This window comes from Lepisma saccharinum, chromosome 10 (assembly GCF_977018435.1).
Source record: "Lepisma saccharinum chromosome 10, izLepSacc3.1, whole genome shotgun sequence".
NCBI classification, from domain to species: Eukaryota; Metazoa; Arthropoda; class Insecta; order Zygentoma; family Lepismatidae; genus Lepisma; species Lepisma saccharinum.
In genome coordinates, this window is record NC_139238.1 from 2,631,264 (window position 1) to 2,649,639 (window position 18,376).

Sequence of the window (18,376 nt, forward strand, 5' to 3'; positions counted from 1 at the left end):
GTCTCTCTCTCTCTCTCTCTTTCTCTCTCTCTCTCTCTTTCTTTCTCGGGTGTCTTTGTGAGTATCCCTTAATCAAAAAAATAATCATATCATCACTCATCCCCATCTTCGCAAATTAGCCAAAAAGTGGCACAAAAAGCGAAGTAAAATAAAGCAAATCAATCAATCATCAGTCAATTTGTATTTTCGCGATTAACCGAAAATGGCAGAAAAGCGAAGCAAAATATACTAAATCAGTCAATTCTCATGTGGACTTCACCCTCCCCCCCCCCCTTCTACAATATGCTTCATTCCAAGTTCAAAACTTATTAGGTTACGTATAGATAACGCTGCCTCCAATTTAACGATAAATCAGTTGTTTCATAAGTAATCGGTATCTAATGCACATAGCACGAATGTGTCATATTGTTGGAAAAACATGTAGTATTAACAAATAACAAAGTCAGAATGAAATTTGTTAAGTGTGAAGAGCACACATGCATATATTTCAAATATACTATTTTTTTTTTTTTTAAAGTAATGTATTATCTTGTTATCGGACCGAAATCATTAGTTGCGGTTCATTTTTGGAATTTTAGGTTTCAGCACACACACCACGGGAGAAACGGCCCCCAGGTCCCCCACTGTCTTTACCGTTTCCTGTATTCTAATCTATTCTTTTACCTTCCAAAAGACTCTTCCTGATCTTTACCGATGCACTTTGAAGGCCGGACCTCCTGTCGTCTTCTAATTAGGGTGTCCCGGTTTCGATACCCGGTGGAGGCACACAGTGGGTCGGATTAGGGATGGCCAAATGCAGATAAAATTTTACCCAGATGTCCGAATGTGTGCATTAGCTGTACAGTTTTATCTCATATCCGTTTTACGGGCTATACATATATAATTTTATCCGTCATTTTCGTATTTCACTGTGGCCTCCTCGATGGTGCAGTTGTAGAGTCGTCGCTTTGCAATCAAGGGGTCCCGGGTTCGATACCTGGTTGAGGCACATAGTGGTTCGGCTCCCATTTTAAACCGTTGGTCCAGTCCCGACTAGCCTTACTGTGCATAAAGTGGACTTAAAGACAAAATCTCACTTTTAAAGCCTTACTTTGAGGGCTACCATTTCTTTATGCCCAGTAGAAGTCATATTAGCAGTAGCGGCGATTGGGTTCCAAAACTGGGGGCGGGGGGAGAAGGACAGTTTACTTTCCTATTACACTCAGAGAACTAAATGCATCATATCGATTGATGCACCAGAATGCATCGTTTGATACACTGAAGTGTGATTTATGGCTTCTTCAAGGAATCCGATTCACATTGATGCATTTTGGTGCATTTTTGTATGTCATGAAAGATACACCGAAGTGCATCCATCATTTGATTCAAGTGAGGATTTCTTTCAGTCGAGATGCACTTCAATGCATCATGACATACAAAAAATGCATCAAATGTGAATCGGAGTCTTTGAAGAAGCCATAAAACACACTTTAGTGTATCAATCGATGCATTATGGTGCATCAATCGATATGATACATTTAGTTTTCTGTGTGTAGATAAGGTTAGCATAGCGCGGGAGCAAAAGAGGCAAATAGTAGAAGGGGCTACTACTCCCCCGGGCCCCCTTTTCGCCGCCACTGCATATTAGCATTAGCCAAGAACAAGTGACCTGTGTAGGGTTCATATCGTCGACATATTAAACCGCATCTTGTTCGGGGAAGCTCCTGTTTCAATTGTGGTTTCCCCGCCGCATGGGACAAAACCTCCGGTTTGCGAGTTCCCTGGACTTGAGCTTGGGAAACCGAAGGAGTTGTTGATTAAAAGGGACTTTGCGATGCTGCGTGGAGAAACTCTGGAGAACACGGGATAAAAATATATCTGTTCACCTTTGCACGCAAACAGCGCACGGCGTATCTTTCTCGGATGTCGCGACATTCTATGTCTGCTTCCGACTGTCTGGCGGGATCCTCCCCCCCTTCTTTTGCTTTCGTTTTTATTTTGGTTCTTTAAATACACCGCCATTCTTTCTTCCTCACCAGACAACACTCGCTGGCACAACACCTTTTTGGCCACGCTTTCGAATCGTAGGCACGTTATTAAATCTGATTACATGTATTTTTATTGTCTGGGTCTGAATCAAATTATAAGATTCAATATAGCCTTATCATTTGTGGGAAAGATGTCACTAAGCCCCGCGACAGGTTAAGATTACAGCAACGTATCGCATACCCAAACGTTCGCGTATAATATAGTTCCGTTGCAATACTGCCAATCTTCTCACTGTCTGCGATATGAGCTCGACGGTCGAGGCAAGACTGGCACGGGAGATGCTGAGCGCCGTTATCGCGAGAATTTATACATAAAATCTACTGCAAAGTTAACCTGTCGCGGGGTTTAGAATGGAAAATGTCGATTTATGACCCCACCCTCCCGTTTCTGTTGTTTTGTCTTTTTTCGTAGAAACGTAATTAAAATGCACATTTATGTATATCTTTAACATAATGACATGTCAGAAATCAGAGCAAAAGTGGCCTAATTCCACTCAAGACAGTTTTGAGAAAAAGGCACATTTAGATAACTTATGCTCTGTCCGAAATGTAGAAAAGCAGGCTCGGCGTACGGTCTTCTCGGAAGTGGCGCCACCTTGTGCAGTTCGAAGCAATCGAGACCGCAGCACGCTGGGACAGTACTCGACAATGCAGTCTTCTATACTAGACTCCTGCTGTCGTTTTTCTTTTGTTTGAAATCGTGGAAGTCGAAAGTCAGCCTGATGTCTGTTGTAGTTCTTCTAATGTGTGGAAATGTAAGCATATGAACTCTTTAAAAAGCTGTGTGATATCCATGGTGAAAAACAAGTGTTAAAAACGCGGGAAAAGCCATGTGTTCTTAGTTTCATCTACTGATCGTATTTGGCGCTGCAGTCGAAGTGCAATTCGAACTTTCACTTCCAGTCCAAGGCGTCAAGATTGAACACCGAGAAATTCTCCGATGGTGTCGCTTAGGTCTGAATGAAAATTACGCTAGGTACAGTAGGACTGTCAGTCACATACGTAAACCCTAAACCATATGTAGACATTTCTCTGTACATCAAAGTGTGATTGATTGATTTAGTTTATTTTACTTCGCGTTTTGTGCCTCTTGGCTAATATGCGAAGATGAGGATGAGTAATGAAATTGATGAATGGATATTCACAAACAACCAAGCCCGAGCGGGATTCGAACCCGGGAACCTTGGCGTCGCAGCGCGATGTGCTAACCACTCGGCCACAGGGACCGGCAAAGTGTGAAATGATCTAAAGCTGACGTTATACAGGGTGATTCAGTGAAAGCGTGCAAAAATGAAACAGGAAATAGGTGATGCACAACTGTGCATAAGGAACCATGTGTCGGAGAACCACCGTGCCGAGATACGGAGCACCGCCTCACTTCAGTGTGGATGTCCGCAACCATCTGGATGCTACCTTTCCTGTTCGCTGGATTGGATGGGGAGGCTCTATTCCCCGGTCTGCAAGGTCACCGGGCCTGAATCGAGTCGATTTTTCGTCTTGGAATATCTCAAATCACTTTTTTATAAGCCCCCAGTGGGCAAGGTCATTGAATTAGTTGCCAGGATTGTTATGTTGTTCTTAACACGTCAGTGATATTTTAATGGATGGGGCAGGATCTGCTGCCATGCTTGCATTCTGGTTCGTCGTCGTTATTTTGAACAACTGTTGTGAGGTTCATAATTGTACGTTGTTAATAGTCGTGAAAGCTATGAAACTAGTTTCCAAACGAGCATTTAACGCATAGGCGCAAATCAATACCGATAAATGTCGCTACTGATTGTACGTCAGCCGTGTAATTTATTCGTCATTCCTTGGACGATATCACTTGCTTGAATTCGAGATGTTTCAGCCCATAACTCGTTACGCTGGCTTCTCCGACTCAAGGTTCCCTATCTCAAATTGTTCAGTGGTGCATTACTCATTTCATTTTTGCACACTTTTACTGAACCAACCTGTATATTGCTACGATTATCTCCAATCACACAACTCGCGTCAAACCTCTCACGAGCATCGTAAAGCTTAGGTAAAGCTTGTCGGGATTTCGAGTGAGGAATCCGTGTGCCAGTAGCCAGGGAGACACGAGACGCAAATATTGAGCGGGCGGCAGATGCATATGTCATTTGGGAGTCTATTCGCTGCAGCTTGCGTAATCTTCTCGCCGACTGAGTGACATTGGCTTAATCTCTCGTCGTGCGTTCGTGGTTTTCTGATTGATGGCGGCATCTATCGGATGAAGCTTCAATCACAGCGTTACGTCAGCGCATGACACTGTTTTTCAGGCACGGACGTTTAACACATTTACTACCTGTCTGCGTGTGTTTGATAGGAAACGCGGTGTACTTTTTTTCTGCTACCAAAGAGGAAAATACAAAATAGAATACGCTTAAAAAGGATTATACAAAGCACCATTGGAGCATTAACTAGGGTCTCTGGGAAAAGGGCTATAGTACTGCATTCATTTCTATTCCGATTCGAATTTTATGTAAATTTCTGTTTTCTGTCTTCAATAGAAAATTTAGGCAACGCGCATAATACCATTCAGGAAAGCGACTATTTCAGGTGACTGTACTTCGCTTCCTTAATTTATATCCGATCCCGTTCCCTCTTTTATTTTTATCCATATTTTGTTTCTCTCTTTGTGTTATTCTAACTCTTCAACTTCTCTCTCTGTTTTAGTCCTATTTCTTCGTTCCTTTTGTTCAAAGTGCGTGTTTCTTCATTTTGTCCCTTGCCGACTTTCGTGGCTGAACGGTTACCAATGCGCGCTACGACGTCAGGGGTCCTGGGTTCGAATCCGGCCCCGGGATGTGTTCTTTGTGAGTGTTTCTTCATATCGTCTTTCGTCAGTCGTGATTAGCAAAATGTGTGGAGAAAAGAGACGTCAAATAATTCAAAGAATCAATTAGTTTTTTCTATTATGTTTCTCCTCTCTCTTCGTTTATATGCCATCCTCTTTAGTTTCCTTCTCTCTCATACGTTTAGCCCACCTTCGTGGCGAAGTGGTTAGCACAGCGCGCTACACGCTACAACGTTAGCGGTCCCGGGTTCGAAGGTCGGCCTGGGCATGGTTGTTCTTTGTGCGTATAACCTCATCATTTTATCACTCATTCTCATCGTCGCGATTAGCCAAAAGTAGCCGAAAATCAAATTATCTTATCAATCATTCTCATCTTCGCGATTAGCCAAAAATAGCAGAAGATCGAAGTGAAGTAATGAGTGATTCAATCAATCTGCATGCGTTTCTCTTCTTTTCTATATCAGGGCCTCCCCGATGGCGCAGTGGTAGCGTCTTCGCCTTGAAATCAAGGGGTCCCGGGTGGAGGCACATAGTGGTTCGGAGCCCACTTTAAATTGTACGTCCATTCCCGATTAGCCTATATGTGCATAAACTGAACTTGAAAAGAAATTCAAACGTTGTTCGTATTACAAGTTATCTAGTCATATTTAATGTTAGTTGGGAGTACCACCCACCTACCAGTATTTTTGCAGCAGGAGTCTCATTGGTTAATACCAGAGGGCGAGGTCATTCGTCGTCTCGAAAGAAATACATAAAGTAATTCCATCCTCCACTTCTAGCTGCCTGTCACAGCGACATCTCCCTTTGATCTCGAGACATAGCTTTTGATTTCAGGAAAGCCTTCGTTATTCGACGTTTCCCCCGCACTCAGAGTGCAGCCGGGCGAATTTCTTTGAAGAGGCTGGCGGGAAACCAACCGAAGCGTATTGGTGTAAGCGTTCCAAGATTCCGCTTTCTTTATCGGTTTTCTTCCTCGTTCTCCCGCCGAGCCTTTTACCAAAGAACAAAAGACGAATATCGAAGCGCCCTAATGTGTTTCGACAATTTACAGTGCGAGAGAGCTCTTTTCTCTGTGGGAAGTCGAATTTTCGCTCCTGCATGTGACACTGAAGACATTCTGATTTGTGTGGTGGCATTCGCCTGCTGCAGTCTGGCCTTCTCCGTTTTTAAAGGAGATGCCAGTCCATGGACGTCCGGAAGAGCACCCCCCTCCTAGAATTTGAATGTCCACCTAAAAATATATATATTTCACACATAATTTCATTTCAATCACAGTAATTTATGTAAATTATTATTAATTCGTTGAAGAAACATTATAATTTCAATCTGAAATAGTGTTATAAAATTATGGCTCCTTCCCCCCCCCCCCAGAAAAAAAATACTTTGCTTGTCCCTCTGGTGAGACGAATACCTTGTCTTTGATGAAACCCCACAAAAATAATTCATACGGTGTAAGGTAAGGTGATCTTGGGGACCAACATTGCACAAAATACAGTGAGTGATGTCGGTGATTTGAGTGTCACCTAGCGGCAGGGATGTGAACTGTCAGCTTAACAAAACACACACGCACAAACTGTTTTGAGTTCCTTGTTCGTTCTGGACTGGTTTCATTAACGCAAGTTCAATAGTTTACTTGCAATAAATATTTGTAACCCTTCAATTATTTTTGAAACTCCCGGTACTTATATAATGAGGAAGCCTTATCATACATTTTATTGCATGTAATTTATCGTAATTCTAGCGAAATATACTTGAAAACAACATTTAGACTATTTAAAGCATCCAAGTCACAGCTGAAATATCGGGTGATCCATTTGAGATGTCAGAAAAGTAAACAGTTGTGTAAAATACGTCAATGTACGTATCTCTGGGCAGTTTGTTGTAATATATGGAGAAATGATGTAAGTTTCGAGTGAGTGGAGGTTTACAGACTTCAGCAGCGTGGCGCTAATGTTCATGGTAGATAAAGATAGTGGTCACGCTACAACAGCTAACTATGGATCGTATGGGATGCGAAATTTTGGAGTGTTATATGCACACTAGTACAGCCACATGGCTGAAGTATGTAAACCTCCACTCACTCAAAACTTACATCCTTTCTGCATATATTACAACAAACTGCTCAGAGATACGTACATTAACCTATTGTACACAACGGTTTACTTTTCTGACATCTCAAACGGATCACCCGGTATTTAAACTTCTGTAGCATACAGAAAATTTAACTTTTCTTTAAATTCTGACGTCTATATGGATTTGTCAGCTTTACAAGATACCTCTCCTCTAACGTAAATGGATATCCAAGAGCAGATGTGCTGGCACGAAAAGAAAAGTGAAGGTACATAGAAGAATTCAATAGTGGACGCAACATGAAATAGGTCCGTAATTGATAAGAAACGTGGAAATTTACTGAACCATAACATGTTGTATGAAGTAAGATCAACAAATTAACAGAATACGAATCAAGAACATGAGAAAAATATGAACTAAGAGATAAATTAAGGGATGTTCCAGAATTAAATAAAACACATGTGATTAGCAGTGGCGGCGATAAGGGGGAGAAGTTGCCCCAGCGTTTTGAAACCTTGCCCCCCTCCCCCCCTGGGTTTGGTACGAATTGCAGATTGAATCAAGGTTCAAGAAATAACTATATAGAAGCTCACTTTAAAGTAAGAAATTCGTAGTATGTGGGCAGATAGGAATCGAAGAATGAGTCGCAACACAAGTACATAAGTATCAACCAGGATACAAGTAGGTAAGAGCTGCTGAATGAACCAAAAACTAGTGGTGCATAAAATTCGTAAAATGAACCAAAATTCAAGTAGCTATACCCCGTTCCAGGAGTCTGTGGAACAACGCCGCGCGTACTGATAGAGAAGGGGAGAAATTGAGCGCGCGGAGCAAGGCAGAGGACAGAAACTGCGGAAGAATGATACAGATGTGTAAGGTCTGTACGTTCCAGGAAGCAGTTATAAGAGCTACTGCTTTGCAAGAGTAGAGAATAAGTAACACTCTACGTCAAGTGGACATGAAGAAATATACTAACTAGGAGAGATACCAATTAATTACAAAAGAAGATTGACGAAAGAAGGAGCGAGTTATCCCAAACGATAATGAAAGAAACCAATCGAAGGCGCTCCAAAAATCACAAGAAAAGTACATGCGAAAGGAAGGAGTTAATGAATAGAATCAAATTAATCGTCGAAAGTCACAGACATTTAATTGATCAGAGCACCCAGGGCGAATTCAATAGACGGGAACGGGTCATTAGCCCTTTTCGCTCCTTGGATTTGCATAGCACCCAAATTACGCGGAAACATGGAAGAACTGATTGCTCTTGAGTGAACGAACGATTCCCCCCCCCTCCTCCTCCAATCCATTCTCGGGACAAGAGGTGCTATATATGTATATATATATATGCATGATCATGAGAGGCCAGATGTACACTTTCAAGCATCGGCTGGACAATGTGGCCTAGTAGCCACTTTGCCCTGCAATGTTTGTCTATCGCTCTACCCCTTCCACCACCACGTCACCATTTTCCCCCGCGAAATCCAAGCCAGATCCATTTTGTTCGGTTCCAATACTTTTTTTTCCTAACTTCGATCGTTCACTTGTTCTTTTTTTTGTAGTTTTTTTTTTCACCTTTTTTTAAAACCCTTTCACTCCGCGTATTAGCAGTTTCGGGCGCTGTTACGCGATTGTTTCCACACGCACACCGTAGACGCCAATATATGCGCTGAAAACGCTCAAAGCGGTGAAATCGGGCGTGCACATTCTTTTGTTTCAAAAGCAGACAAGAGAGATTAATTATTTCGGAACTTCAGAGAGACCCCGTTCGAACTGGCTACTTTCAATTTGATCGTATTTCTGTAAGTGTGTCCGTTAAATACAGTAGTCGCACGGTTTCGAAAAAGCATTTGTTAATTTTAAGAAGACAGCCAGTTGTTTCATATGACCTACATGGTTAGGCATAAATAGGGCCGGCCCCCGTGGCGGAGTGGTTAGCATATCACCCTACGACGCCAGGGGTCCCGGGTTCGAATCCTGGTGTGGGCATGTATGTTGTGAATGTCCACTCAACAATTTCATCATATCATCACTCATCCCCATCTTCGCAAATTAGCCAAGAGTGCCACAAAAGGCGAAGTTAAATAAATCAAATCAAATCAAATCATAGTCATAAATAGGAAACTGATTTTAAAGTACAATACCTTTCCAAAAATATAGCTGTTTTCATACCGATCGGTTGAGATATGTATTTTAGGACATGAAATCAAGTAAAATGAACACACTTTGGTGCACCTTTTTGTGAGATTGGCACATGTATCCCCTTTTTACCACCTCTTTGATGCTTCAGCACTAGTGTTGCCCACGGGACGAGACGGGACAGGCTTTTAAAAATTCGAGACGAGACGATATTGATCATGTGTCCCGAGACAAACGAATATTTTCGAGACGAGACAGCATTTCACAGCATTTCCACGAGACGAGACAGGCCAAAGTCTCGTCTCGTGGGCAACACTATTCAGCACCATTTACCTTTCATTTCTTTCATGTTTTGTTTAAAAAAATTGGACAGGAAAATAAATGATTTTCACTCTACTTGAGCAGCTACATAAAACCCTATAGTCTCATTATGTAGAGCAGAACGAGAGCTATAAAATGGTATAATATAATCATTGCAGGCCCAATAGTCCCCAAGATAATGTAGCAAAACCCGCGAGAGAAAACACAAACTTCCACAAAAGCTATTCGGCAGAACCACAGTTGAATAAAGGCATTTTATCAGCATCTTTTTTCCCTTTCCCGACCATAATTTTGCACCTTAAAATCCTCTCCCTAGTCACAAACCATAACAAATTACAGAGCCATTCCATGTGAAAGCGGACACGAAGGATAATTTTATTTTTATTCAAAGTATCACTTATTAGGTAAAATTAATGGGGAAACTGTGCAGAATTTTGAATTATTAATAATAACAATAGTTTCATGGCTTTGAGGTATTTCAACTTAATTTAGTTTCATTATGATATAGTATTATACCATAAGAGAATTAAATTCATTCAAATTGTCTAATTGATTGTTTCTATATCTTATGCTCTGAAGTATCCTACTTAATTTCTGAAACGAACTTCAGTTTGAATAATCTATTTGTGATAATTTTCATAGCCTTGACATTGTTCCATAATCCTACACATTAAATAATGTGCATGGCGTCACACCCGTCACAAAATTTGTCACAGCCGTCACAGGCAAAAAACTGTTGATAAAAAATATGTAATAATTTCATTAGAAACCAAAAGCATCAAAAGGTCAAATAAAGTTTGCTTTCTGAAAACGTCGTGTCTCATAGACTAAAAAAGTACCTAAAGTCGTGTCTCATAGACTGAAAAAGTACCTAAAGTCGTGTCTCATAGACTGAAAAAGTACCTAAAGTCGTGTCTCATAGACTGAAAAAGTACCTAAAGTCGTGTCTCATAGACTGAAAAAGTACCTAAAGTCGTGTCTCATAGACTGAAAAAGTACCTAAAGTCGTGTCTCAGAAGTCTCACACCCGCCACAATTCGAAAAATGTATTTTCTGGAACTGAAAATTGAGAAGGGGGAGGAATATTCTGAACGTAAGTAACTTTCTTAAAGGAAAATGACATTATATGAATTGATAGAGTTACGCATTTTTGAAGATGCTAAAAAAATAATTAAACATAAATGTGAACTTGTCTGAATGTTGCACCCGTCACAATGTAATGGCCCTGCAGCTAATATTTCTAGAAATTGATTTAATTTGCACGTACAAGAATGTGTTTACTGCAATTTTGCAATGTTTTTAACGTATCCTACTGATTGTTTGAGGATATCCCAACTTTGCATTATACTTTCATTAGGCGGCCGGAGTGTGGTGCTGATTACATCATCAAAATGCCCAAGATCGAGAATGTGGGGGCTCTACCCTTACATCCCTTAAATATGCCTTCGTGCCAAGGTGCACTGGAACTTTACCTTTTGTTTTTATTATAGTCCTAAGCGGAACACCCGGTATTCACTTTGGAACAGTCAGCTAAGATCGGCCACAAGCTCGAGTTCGGAATCGAAGGAGTCCCCTGTCCCCATGGCTCAGACCGGTGTCTGACTCAGGGCTTATCGGAAAACGATAAGGGAGGGAGCGCCTCCGCTGCCCCCGACGTACGTGCCACGTACGGTCTTGGCAGAAAGCGTTAAGTATTGAGGAGACCGGGGACTCACCCGAATCCTAAGGTGCGTCTCTGTCTTCCAGCATGCATGCTTGCATCGAACGGGCGACATGCATAATGGATACCGTGTCCACGTTCCTCCGATGCCCTCGCGAATCTTTTAAGACCCCCTCGAAGAAGACAAAAGACTCCCGGTGGCATTCCTGGACGTCTGCATTGCGAGGGATGCAGATGTCTTCATGTGAGATGCAACAGAAGTTGTTATTCCTCTCTCTCCCAGGTGTATTGGCTCCTGGGCTGCAGTTGAACCATGCTCTTTGTTCTGCTCATCACTTCACTCACTGTTTCCTCTCCCTCTCTCCTATTTTTATCTGGGCATATTTCCTCCTCCCTATTATTGTAATTTTCTATACCTGTCTACCTGTCTCCCTGTCTGTCACCCTGCTTCTCTCTCTCTCCCCTCCTAATGTCTCCCCACTCTTCTATCATTCCTTCGTGTCTGTCTCTTATATCTCATGTTCTACTTCCATCGCTATCTGTTTTTTCTCCTCTGCCTGTTTCCCCTTCTTCCCTAATTTTGTTCTCTGCATCTGTCCCCCTCTGCATTTCCTCTCCTCTCTCTCACCTTCTTTCTCTATGTCTCCCTGTTTGTCACTTTACTCCTATCTATCCAGCTTTCTCTTCCTTCCTATGTCCCTCCTCTCTGCTTAAGTCCATTTCTTCTCTCACCCATTGTCTCTCGCTATGTCTGCTTCTTTGTTTCCCTGTCTGTCACCCTGCTTCTCTCTCTCTCTTTCTCTTTCTCTCCTTCCTTCCCTCTCTACCCTCTATTCTATCTTTACTTCGTGTTTGTTTCCTCGCGTATCTCCTGTCTTTCTCTATATATCCCTGTCTCTCGTCATTCTACTTCCACCTCTCTATCTTTTCCTTCCTCTGCCTGTTTTACTTTCTCCTAATATCGTTCTATCGTTCTCTGCGTCTGTCTCATTGTCTTTCTCCCTCTGTTCATGCATGTCCTCTCTTCACTCTAACCTTCTTTCTCTATGTCTTCCTCTCTGCCTCTCTATCTCTCTCTCCTTCTTGCCTGTGTCTTCCCCTTCTTCCATAATTTCGTTCACTGTGCCAGTCTCTGTGTATCTCCTCTCTATCTCCCCATGCCTGCCTATATCTCCCCTTCTTTCTTACCTTTTCCCGTGCCTGTCTCCCTGTCTTTGTCTCCCTCTGTATATATCTCCTCCTCTCTCTGATTGTTTTTCTCTATGTTTGTCTCTTTATGTCTCCTGTGCTTCTGTGTCTGCCCCAATCCCTCTTCCCCCATTCTCCACTCGTGTGTGTCCGATGAGAGCAGTTATCTTCTTCCCGTCGTCTTAAGGTTCAAACAATGCTACTTTCGCAGACAACTTTTTGGATGTCCTCATCTCCAATTTATGTAGTTTCAACCTTATTATGAATCCTAATTGCCTTGGTCTGGAGACCCAGTTCTCTTGGTACATTATCTAGGTCCTTTAATTTACTTGGGATATCTATAAATATATGATGTAGGTCTTCTACAGAATGTTTACACGAATCTTATAGATTATTCTGAAGGTAAGAAGCATACGGTATAACCTAACCTAATGGATAAACCTGGAAGGAATTATGGTGTTGCACTGGGTCCAGTTTGTATAGGATACCACTAGATGGCAGGTGTGCATTGCTTTTGAAACTATGAGGGTAATGACAGAATAGCACAATGCAAGTACTTCTGTGAGCAGTTTTATTTCGATAAAATGCTCTTGAATAATAAAAATTAAAATTTTAACATTAGGAGTTCTAAATCATTATATTGTTGACTTATTTTCGTCAACCACTTCAGCGATATTGACAGTAGTAGTTAATAAAGCATAGTTGTGTGGTTTATCTGGAATTGGACAACTGTTTTTATTGGTTCTATCTCAGTTGGTCGATAATTCACTTCTCCAAAATGGAAATTCTATTCTTTGCAAACACCCGGTGACGTGATAATACTTTTAATGTTAAATTTTAAAGCAAGGCGGATGAAAATATCCATAAATAATAATCGCTGCTCGTCCGGATGGGATTAAAGCACTCTTTGGTATGATTAATTGTCTAACTTTGGGCAAGGTTTAGCTAATGTGTATTATTATAGATTGTCAGCGTGTCGGTGACATGCCTGTGGAAAATACAATGGATTTACAGTGATTGATAGAGATTGGTTAGGTGCTGGTTACGGATAGAATTAATATCGCTCACGGATCTCCACGATAGCGTAATGGTTAACGCTGTGGTCTTTAATCAAGAGGCCCAGGTTTTGATTTCCAATGAAGGCACATTATACATTGAATCGGATTCCAGTCACGACTCTTTTTTGTTTAAAACGGTCCGATGAAGTAAATGGTAGAAGGCTCTCCAAATATCATTGGGTGTAATGAAGAGATCGCGGGTTCGAACAGGACCCCTGAGTCCCAGTTTCGAAGAGTATTGTCCTTGTGCTCTTAACGGTATCTGCTTATCAACTTTGTATCTGCTTTGCAAATAATATTACTCATGGTTGGACATTTATCTACATTCTGCCTCGGGAATCTGTGGAGCAAGGACGCGCGTAACGGTAAGGAAAGATAATGGGCGGAGCAAAACGGCTGGTAGTTGCACTCCATGCACTCACTTCCCCGCTCACGCGTTCATTGGTCGAGTTCTTACTTGCCCAGAGGACTTGTTCTCGGTCGCTTGCTGTATAGATTTTCGGGACAGAGTGTATATGTCTACAGGGTGTTCCGTAAGTCTGAACCCACAGTAGTTTTGAACAGGATATCGCACCTCCGCATTACGTGCTTGCATATTGTACTGTACGTCGAGGATGAATGGAGTGGCCTCCAAGGAACCCAGATCTCACTCAGCTAAATTTGATTTTTTTTTGGTCCACCAAAAAGTGGGCAAGGTCAAAATTAAGAGCATTATCCTTCTTAAAGAACGGTCTGTGCAGGCGTCTCAGGAAATTTCTACGATGGGTTTTTGTCTGCAAGTGCATATGCGATACAATGGCGGGCATGTTGAAGTTTGAACCAATTCTGTAATTCTACATATGGATGCAGACTTCTGTGACACCCTGTATATTAATGTAGTTTCAATCCATTATTCATATACTGTCGTATTTTTTTGTGTTCCTGATGCTCCATGAGACTAGTACCTTAATAATAAACAATTCGTTTTTTCTTCTTACAGGAAACATCAGAACAATGGCCGTTCTGGACAGGGAGAGTAAAAAGCACTACTGGATTACAGTGTTCGCTCAGGATCATGGAGTCGTTCCTCTACATTCCAGGCTTGAGGTAGGAGCAAATATTCGCATAGGCTACGTGATGACAGAAGTGTTAAGACAAAGAAATAAATGTTGTAATAGTCTTTCAAGAGCAGGATTGTGTTTTTTATCGAGTGCTGTTGAATGAAGACAAGGCAATATGAAAGTGACTTTTTATTGTTATTTTTAGGAATGGTACCAAGATAGGTTTGTAAAAATGGAGACAATATCGTTGAAGACTTTGGTACGATGACTGAAAAATATGCTCAAACCAAATTTACGTTCCTGTATCAATTCTTACATTCCAAGCGGATATTTACCTGAATTATTTATACTAAATACCTATATATTTTTATAATAATTGAAAAGTCAGTTAATTAGTGACAATAGGGAACCCGTTCTGCGTGGTTGCACACACAGGATATTTAGGATAATATCCCAGTTTCCGAGGGCTCGTAGCGTCGAAACGAGACGGGTGTCGGTGTTTATACATCGAGACGTGTCCGGAACGAGAGAGGCGTTTAGAACTCGAGACCGAGACACTACCAATTCTCGTCACGTCTCGATACCTTCTCTACTTATTGACGAGCAGCTAGTGACAGCTTTAGAAACTTGGAGATATACTGTGAGCATTGACTATAACGACGTCATATGTTTATTGTCTGCTGTGCAAAATACTCTTAACATTAAACCTAACCTCCCTAATCTATGCACATGCCTATTTCTGCTTCTGCGATCCATACATGAGTAGGTTCGGCAGGCAGTGGCGTAGCAACATACCGCGAGGTTCCCATCAGTTCTTTAAATTTGAAATCTCATTGTCAATATATACAAAATCTTCATTGATAGGTCAGGAAATTATCATATTTAAATAATAATAAGAATAAATTACAGTACTGACGAAAATGATATTTAATAATTTCACTCACCCTAAAAATGTCTTTCTCTGTTTTCCGGGAGCTGAAATCTGAAGCTGTAGGAAGGAAGGAAAAACTGCGAATATTATCCATTGCCTCCTTGAGGTGAAAACAACGCAAGCATTTTAGCCTCACACTTGCTTCGTGTCAGTTTATTGTTAACATATTAAAATCGGAAGTGGTTTTTATTCAAGAAAAGAATAAATTGGTAAAAATATCCAAGCAAGTTATGGTGAGTTGTTGCGAAAATGTTTTACATGAGAAATACGACCATAATTTTGACTTTTTTGGGCCCTCTTAGGCCTGTATATTACGCCCCTGATTTGACGTATTCATTCAAATTATAACGTTTAACTAGAATTTGAAGCCAGATGAAAACACAATGTTTTAATTTTATTGCCCACAAAAATGGCCATTTCCATCTTTTTTTTCACTTTTATTTATTACATTTTTCGTGTCAACCCCATGAAACGCTAAGCCCCGGATGGTCGCCCCCTTCGCCCACCCCTTGCTACGCCACTGTTGACAGGCCCGGTAGTGCTGTTAACTTATATCTTTCAAGTTGCTATAGTTGTCTGCAAGAAGCTCAGCCATAATCTACATTTATACCAAATCAAAATTTCGTTATGCCGTAATTTATCTAACAAGTGTTTTTATCTTGGTATGCGCTCCCAAATAGCACCTCACAGGCAATAGGTAACGCTCCTATGTCTGCATCCGTGACATCACAGTTAATATCCGCACAATTATTTATTCTTTTTTCAAGACTTCTGTCATGTAGTTGTAAGATTATTAAACTTTGGAAATGACTTCCTCTCCTTGTAATCTTTAAGAGACATCTGTTATGTATATTTTCTTAATGATAATTGTATAGCAAATAAGCTTAGATGAAACTTTACATGACCCAATCTGATTTACTGTAATGAAGAAAAGTAATTTTCAGACAAACAAATCTTCACAACTCTCCTCTCCAAAACAATTTACATACAGGTAAAACTGCGGTTGAGAAATGGCAGACGAAACCAAGGCTGACAGTGTAGCTCAGTTCTTAGAGAAGTGGCATGGGATGCCAAAGACCCACGTTTGAGTCCTGGCCTAGCATGCGTTTCTCTCTTAAATCCCTACATAGAGCCTCTGAAATTCTCAGTATACAATAAAGTTTTAGTCCTGATTCGAACTTCAGTTCGGTATCTTTGACATAGCTCGAGAAGAAACCGACTGGACGCCTGTCTGATTTCGAGCCAGCATCTGTTTTTCTGAGAAGCGGCGTTGTCACTTTTACCTGCAGCGTTTAGACATCCAACACGAACTGCGACGTTAAGAAATCTCTAAAGAAAAAGAATTGGCATATCATTTACTCCACGTGGACTTGTGATAAGTACTGTCAGTTCCTAAAACGGCCGCTATTGGTGGGCAATGTTTGAGGGGAGGATATATTGGGCTCCACGTGGACTTGACGTAAGTTTGTCAGAAGGAAACTGTGATCTTTCGGAACTTTCTTTGAAGTGGCGTTCGAATCAGTACTTCAGCTGACTCAGACATCCATCGCATACGTGACCCGCCATACATGCGTGCAGCACCAGTTGCCTATCGTCGGAGGATACTTACTCTCTTTTCCGGATACTCCCTAAAGATCCACTTCAATTGCGCATGCGTCATTCCCTTTCTCGTTTGATCCTGACTTCTCATCAAAATGAGGAGGGGTTGTTGAGCCTCTACTGCATGTAGCCGTATGCAAATGTGAAGCAATGCCCTGTTGAAATAATGGAGACGGGGAGGGGGGGGGACTCTCTCAAGACTTTGCCTCGTGTTTTCTTTCCACCCGTTTCCCAGTGAATGATGGTTATTGTTGCTTCAGACTCTCTCAGGAACGTGGTGGCACTTGAGCTTAGAGAGTACAGGGGTGGGGGATGGAAGAAAATGCTCCTCTAAGATGCTTGCCAGGGAAGAGCGAAAGGATGCCCAATTATTCGGAGGATGGGGAATGGCTCGTGAGATGTTGTAATTGAATATTCCCGGTTCTCAGGTGGTTTGGGTTGAATGCTCTTTGGGCCGCCCTATTAATTTACTGACACTGGCAATGAGCCTTGTAATGACCCGTAGTTGAATAGTCATATTATGTGCAATATGCACGTTAAACTAACCTGTTTAAAGCGTGCGAACCTACTTTGGGCGCAGTGGAAGAATTAGGTCATTTAGGTCTCCTTAACAGTTATGAAGCAGTTAATTCATAATGAATGTATAGAGACAAAACTGTCACAGTTGAGGCGAGTTCATGGCCCAAGTTCCGATTGTTTAAATACTAGAAACTTATGTCTGTAATTACTTTATTCTACATGTGAACATAAAGAAAAATAGAACAAAATATTATGTTACGATCGATTTTTTAAAAATTCTTTATACACGTATACTGTAAGATTTAAATTGAATTCTCTATCCTCTATATCGTCATATTTACAGATTTGATGTTCATTAATGAAATTTGGTTTACGAAAATCGTCGATGGTCATCATCAAAAATAGAGAATAATCCGTTTGCACTTAATGCATTCAAACGTTCTAAGAGTCGTAGATTATCTGCTGACCTCCGTGGCGGAGTGGTTAGCACAGCGCGCTACGACACTAGGTGATCCAAAGTTGCAATCTCTGACTTGGGCATGGGTGTTCTTTGTGAGTGTTTCGTCATCATAACATCACTCATCGTCCCGATCAGCCAAAAGTGGCAGAAAAGCGACTCAAAATAGATAATAACAAACCAAATCGTAGATTTTCTAGAACAAAGTAACAGTAACCGAGTTACTTTTGGAGCCAGATAACTGTAAGTCAGTAACTTTCGAAAGCTAAAGATCTAGCGGAAACTAAAGAACTTTCGGCCAGAAGCCTTCGCGCATCTCCCCCTCCATCCGATCAGCTAGGATCATGGTGAAGCCTGCTCCACTCTGCCCCTCCCCTCCACGTACGATGCACAGAACAAGCTGGTCACTATGAGTAATATAATTCAACGCTGGTGAAAGTTTCGAAGATATGGCAACACTGCGTCGCAAAATTCATTTTGTTCGGCTGAGCGTCTTTGAATTCTCGATTAAAACGAACGTCCTCGCCGATCTCTCTGCGCGATCGTTTACGACCACCCTCCCCCCTCCCC

The 18,376-nt window shown here is 41.4% G+C and overlaps 1 protein-coding gene across 5 annotated transcripts in view; it reads left to right on the plus strand.

The window, feature by feature from the left end:
* kug (FAT atypical cadherin kugelei) overlaps positions 1–18,376 on the plus strand; it is a 956,861-nt gene that overhangs the window by 594,705 nt on the left and 343,780 nt on the right. For all 5 annotated transcript variants that reach the window (XM_083129471.1, XM_083129473.1, XM_083129474.1 and 2 more), the window contains exon 3: positions 14,240–14,346. In XM_083129471.1, the coding sequence (XP_082985597.1) occupies positions 14,240–14,346 (107 nt within the window). The remainder of the gene's footprint in view (positions 1–14,239; positions 14,347–18,376) is intronic.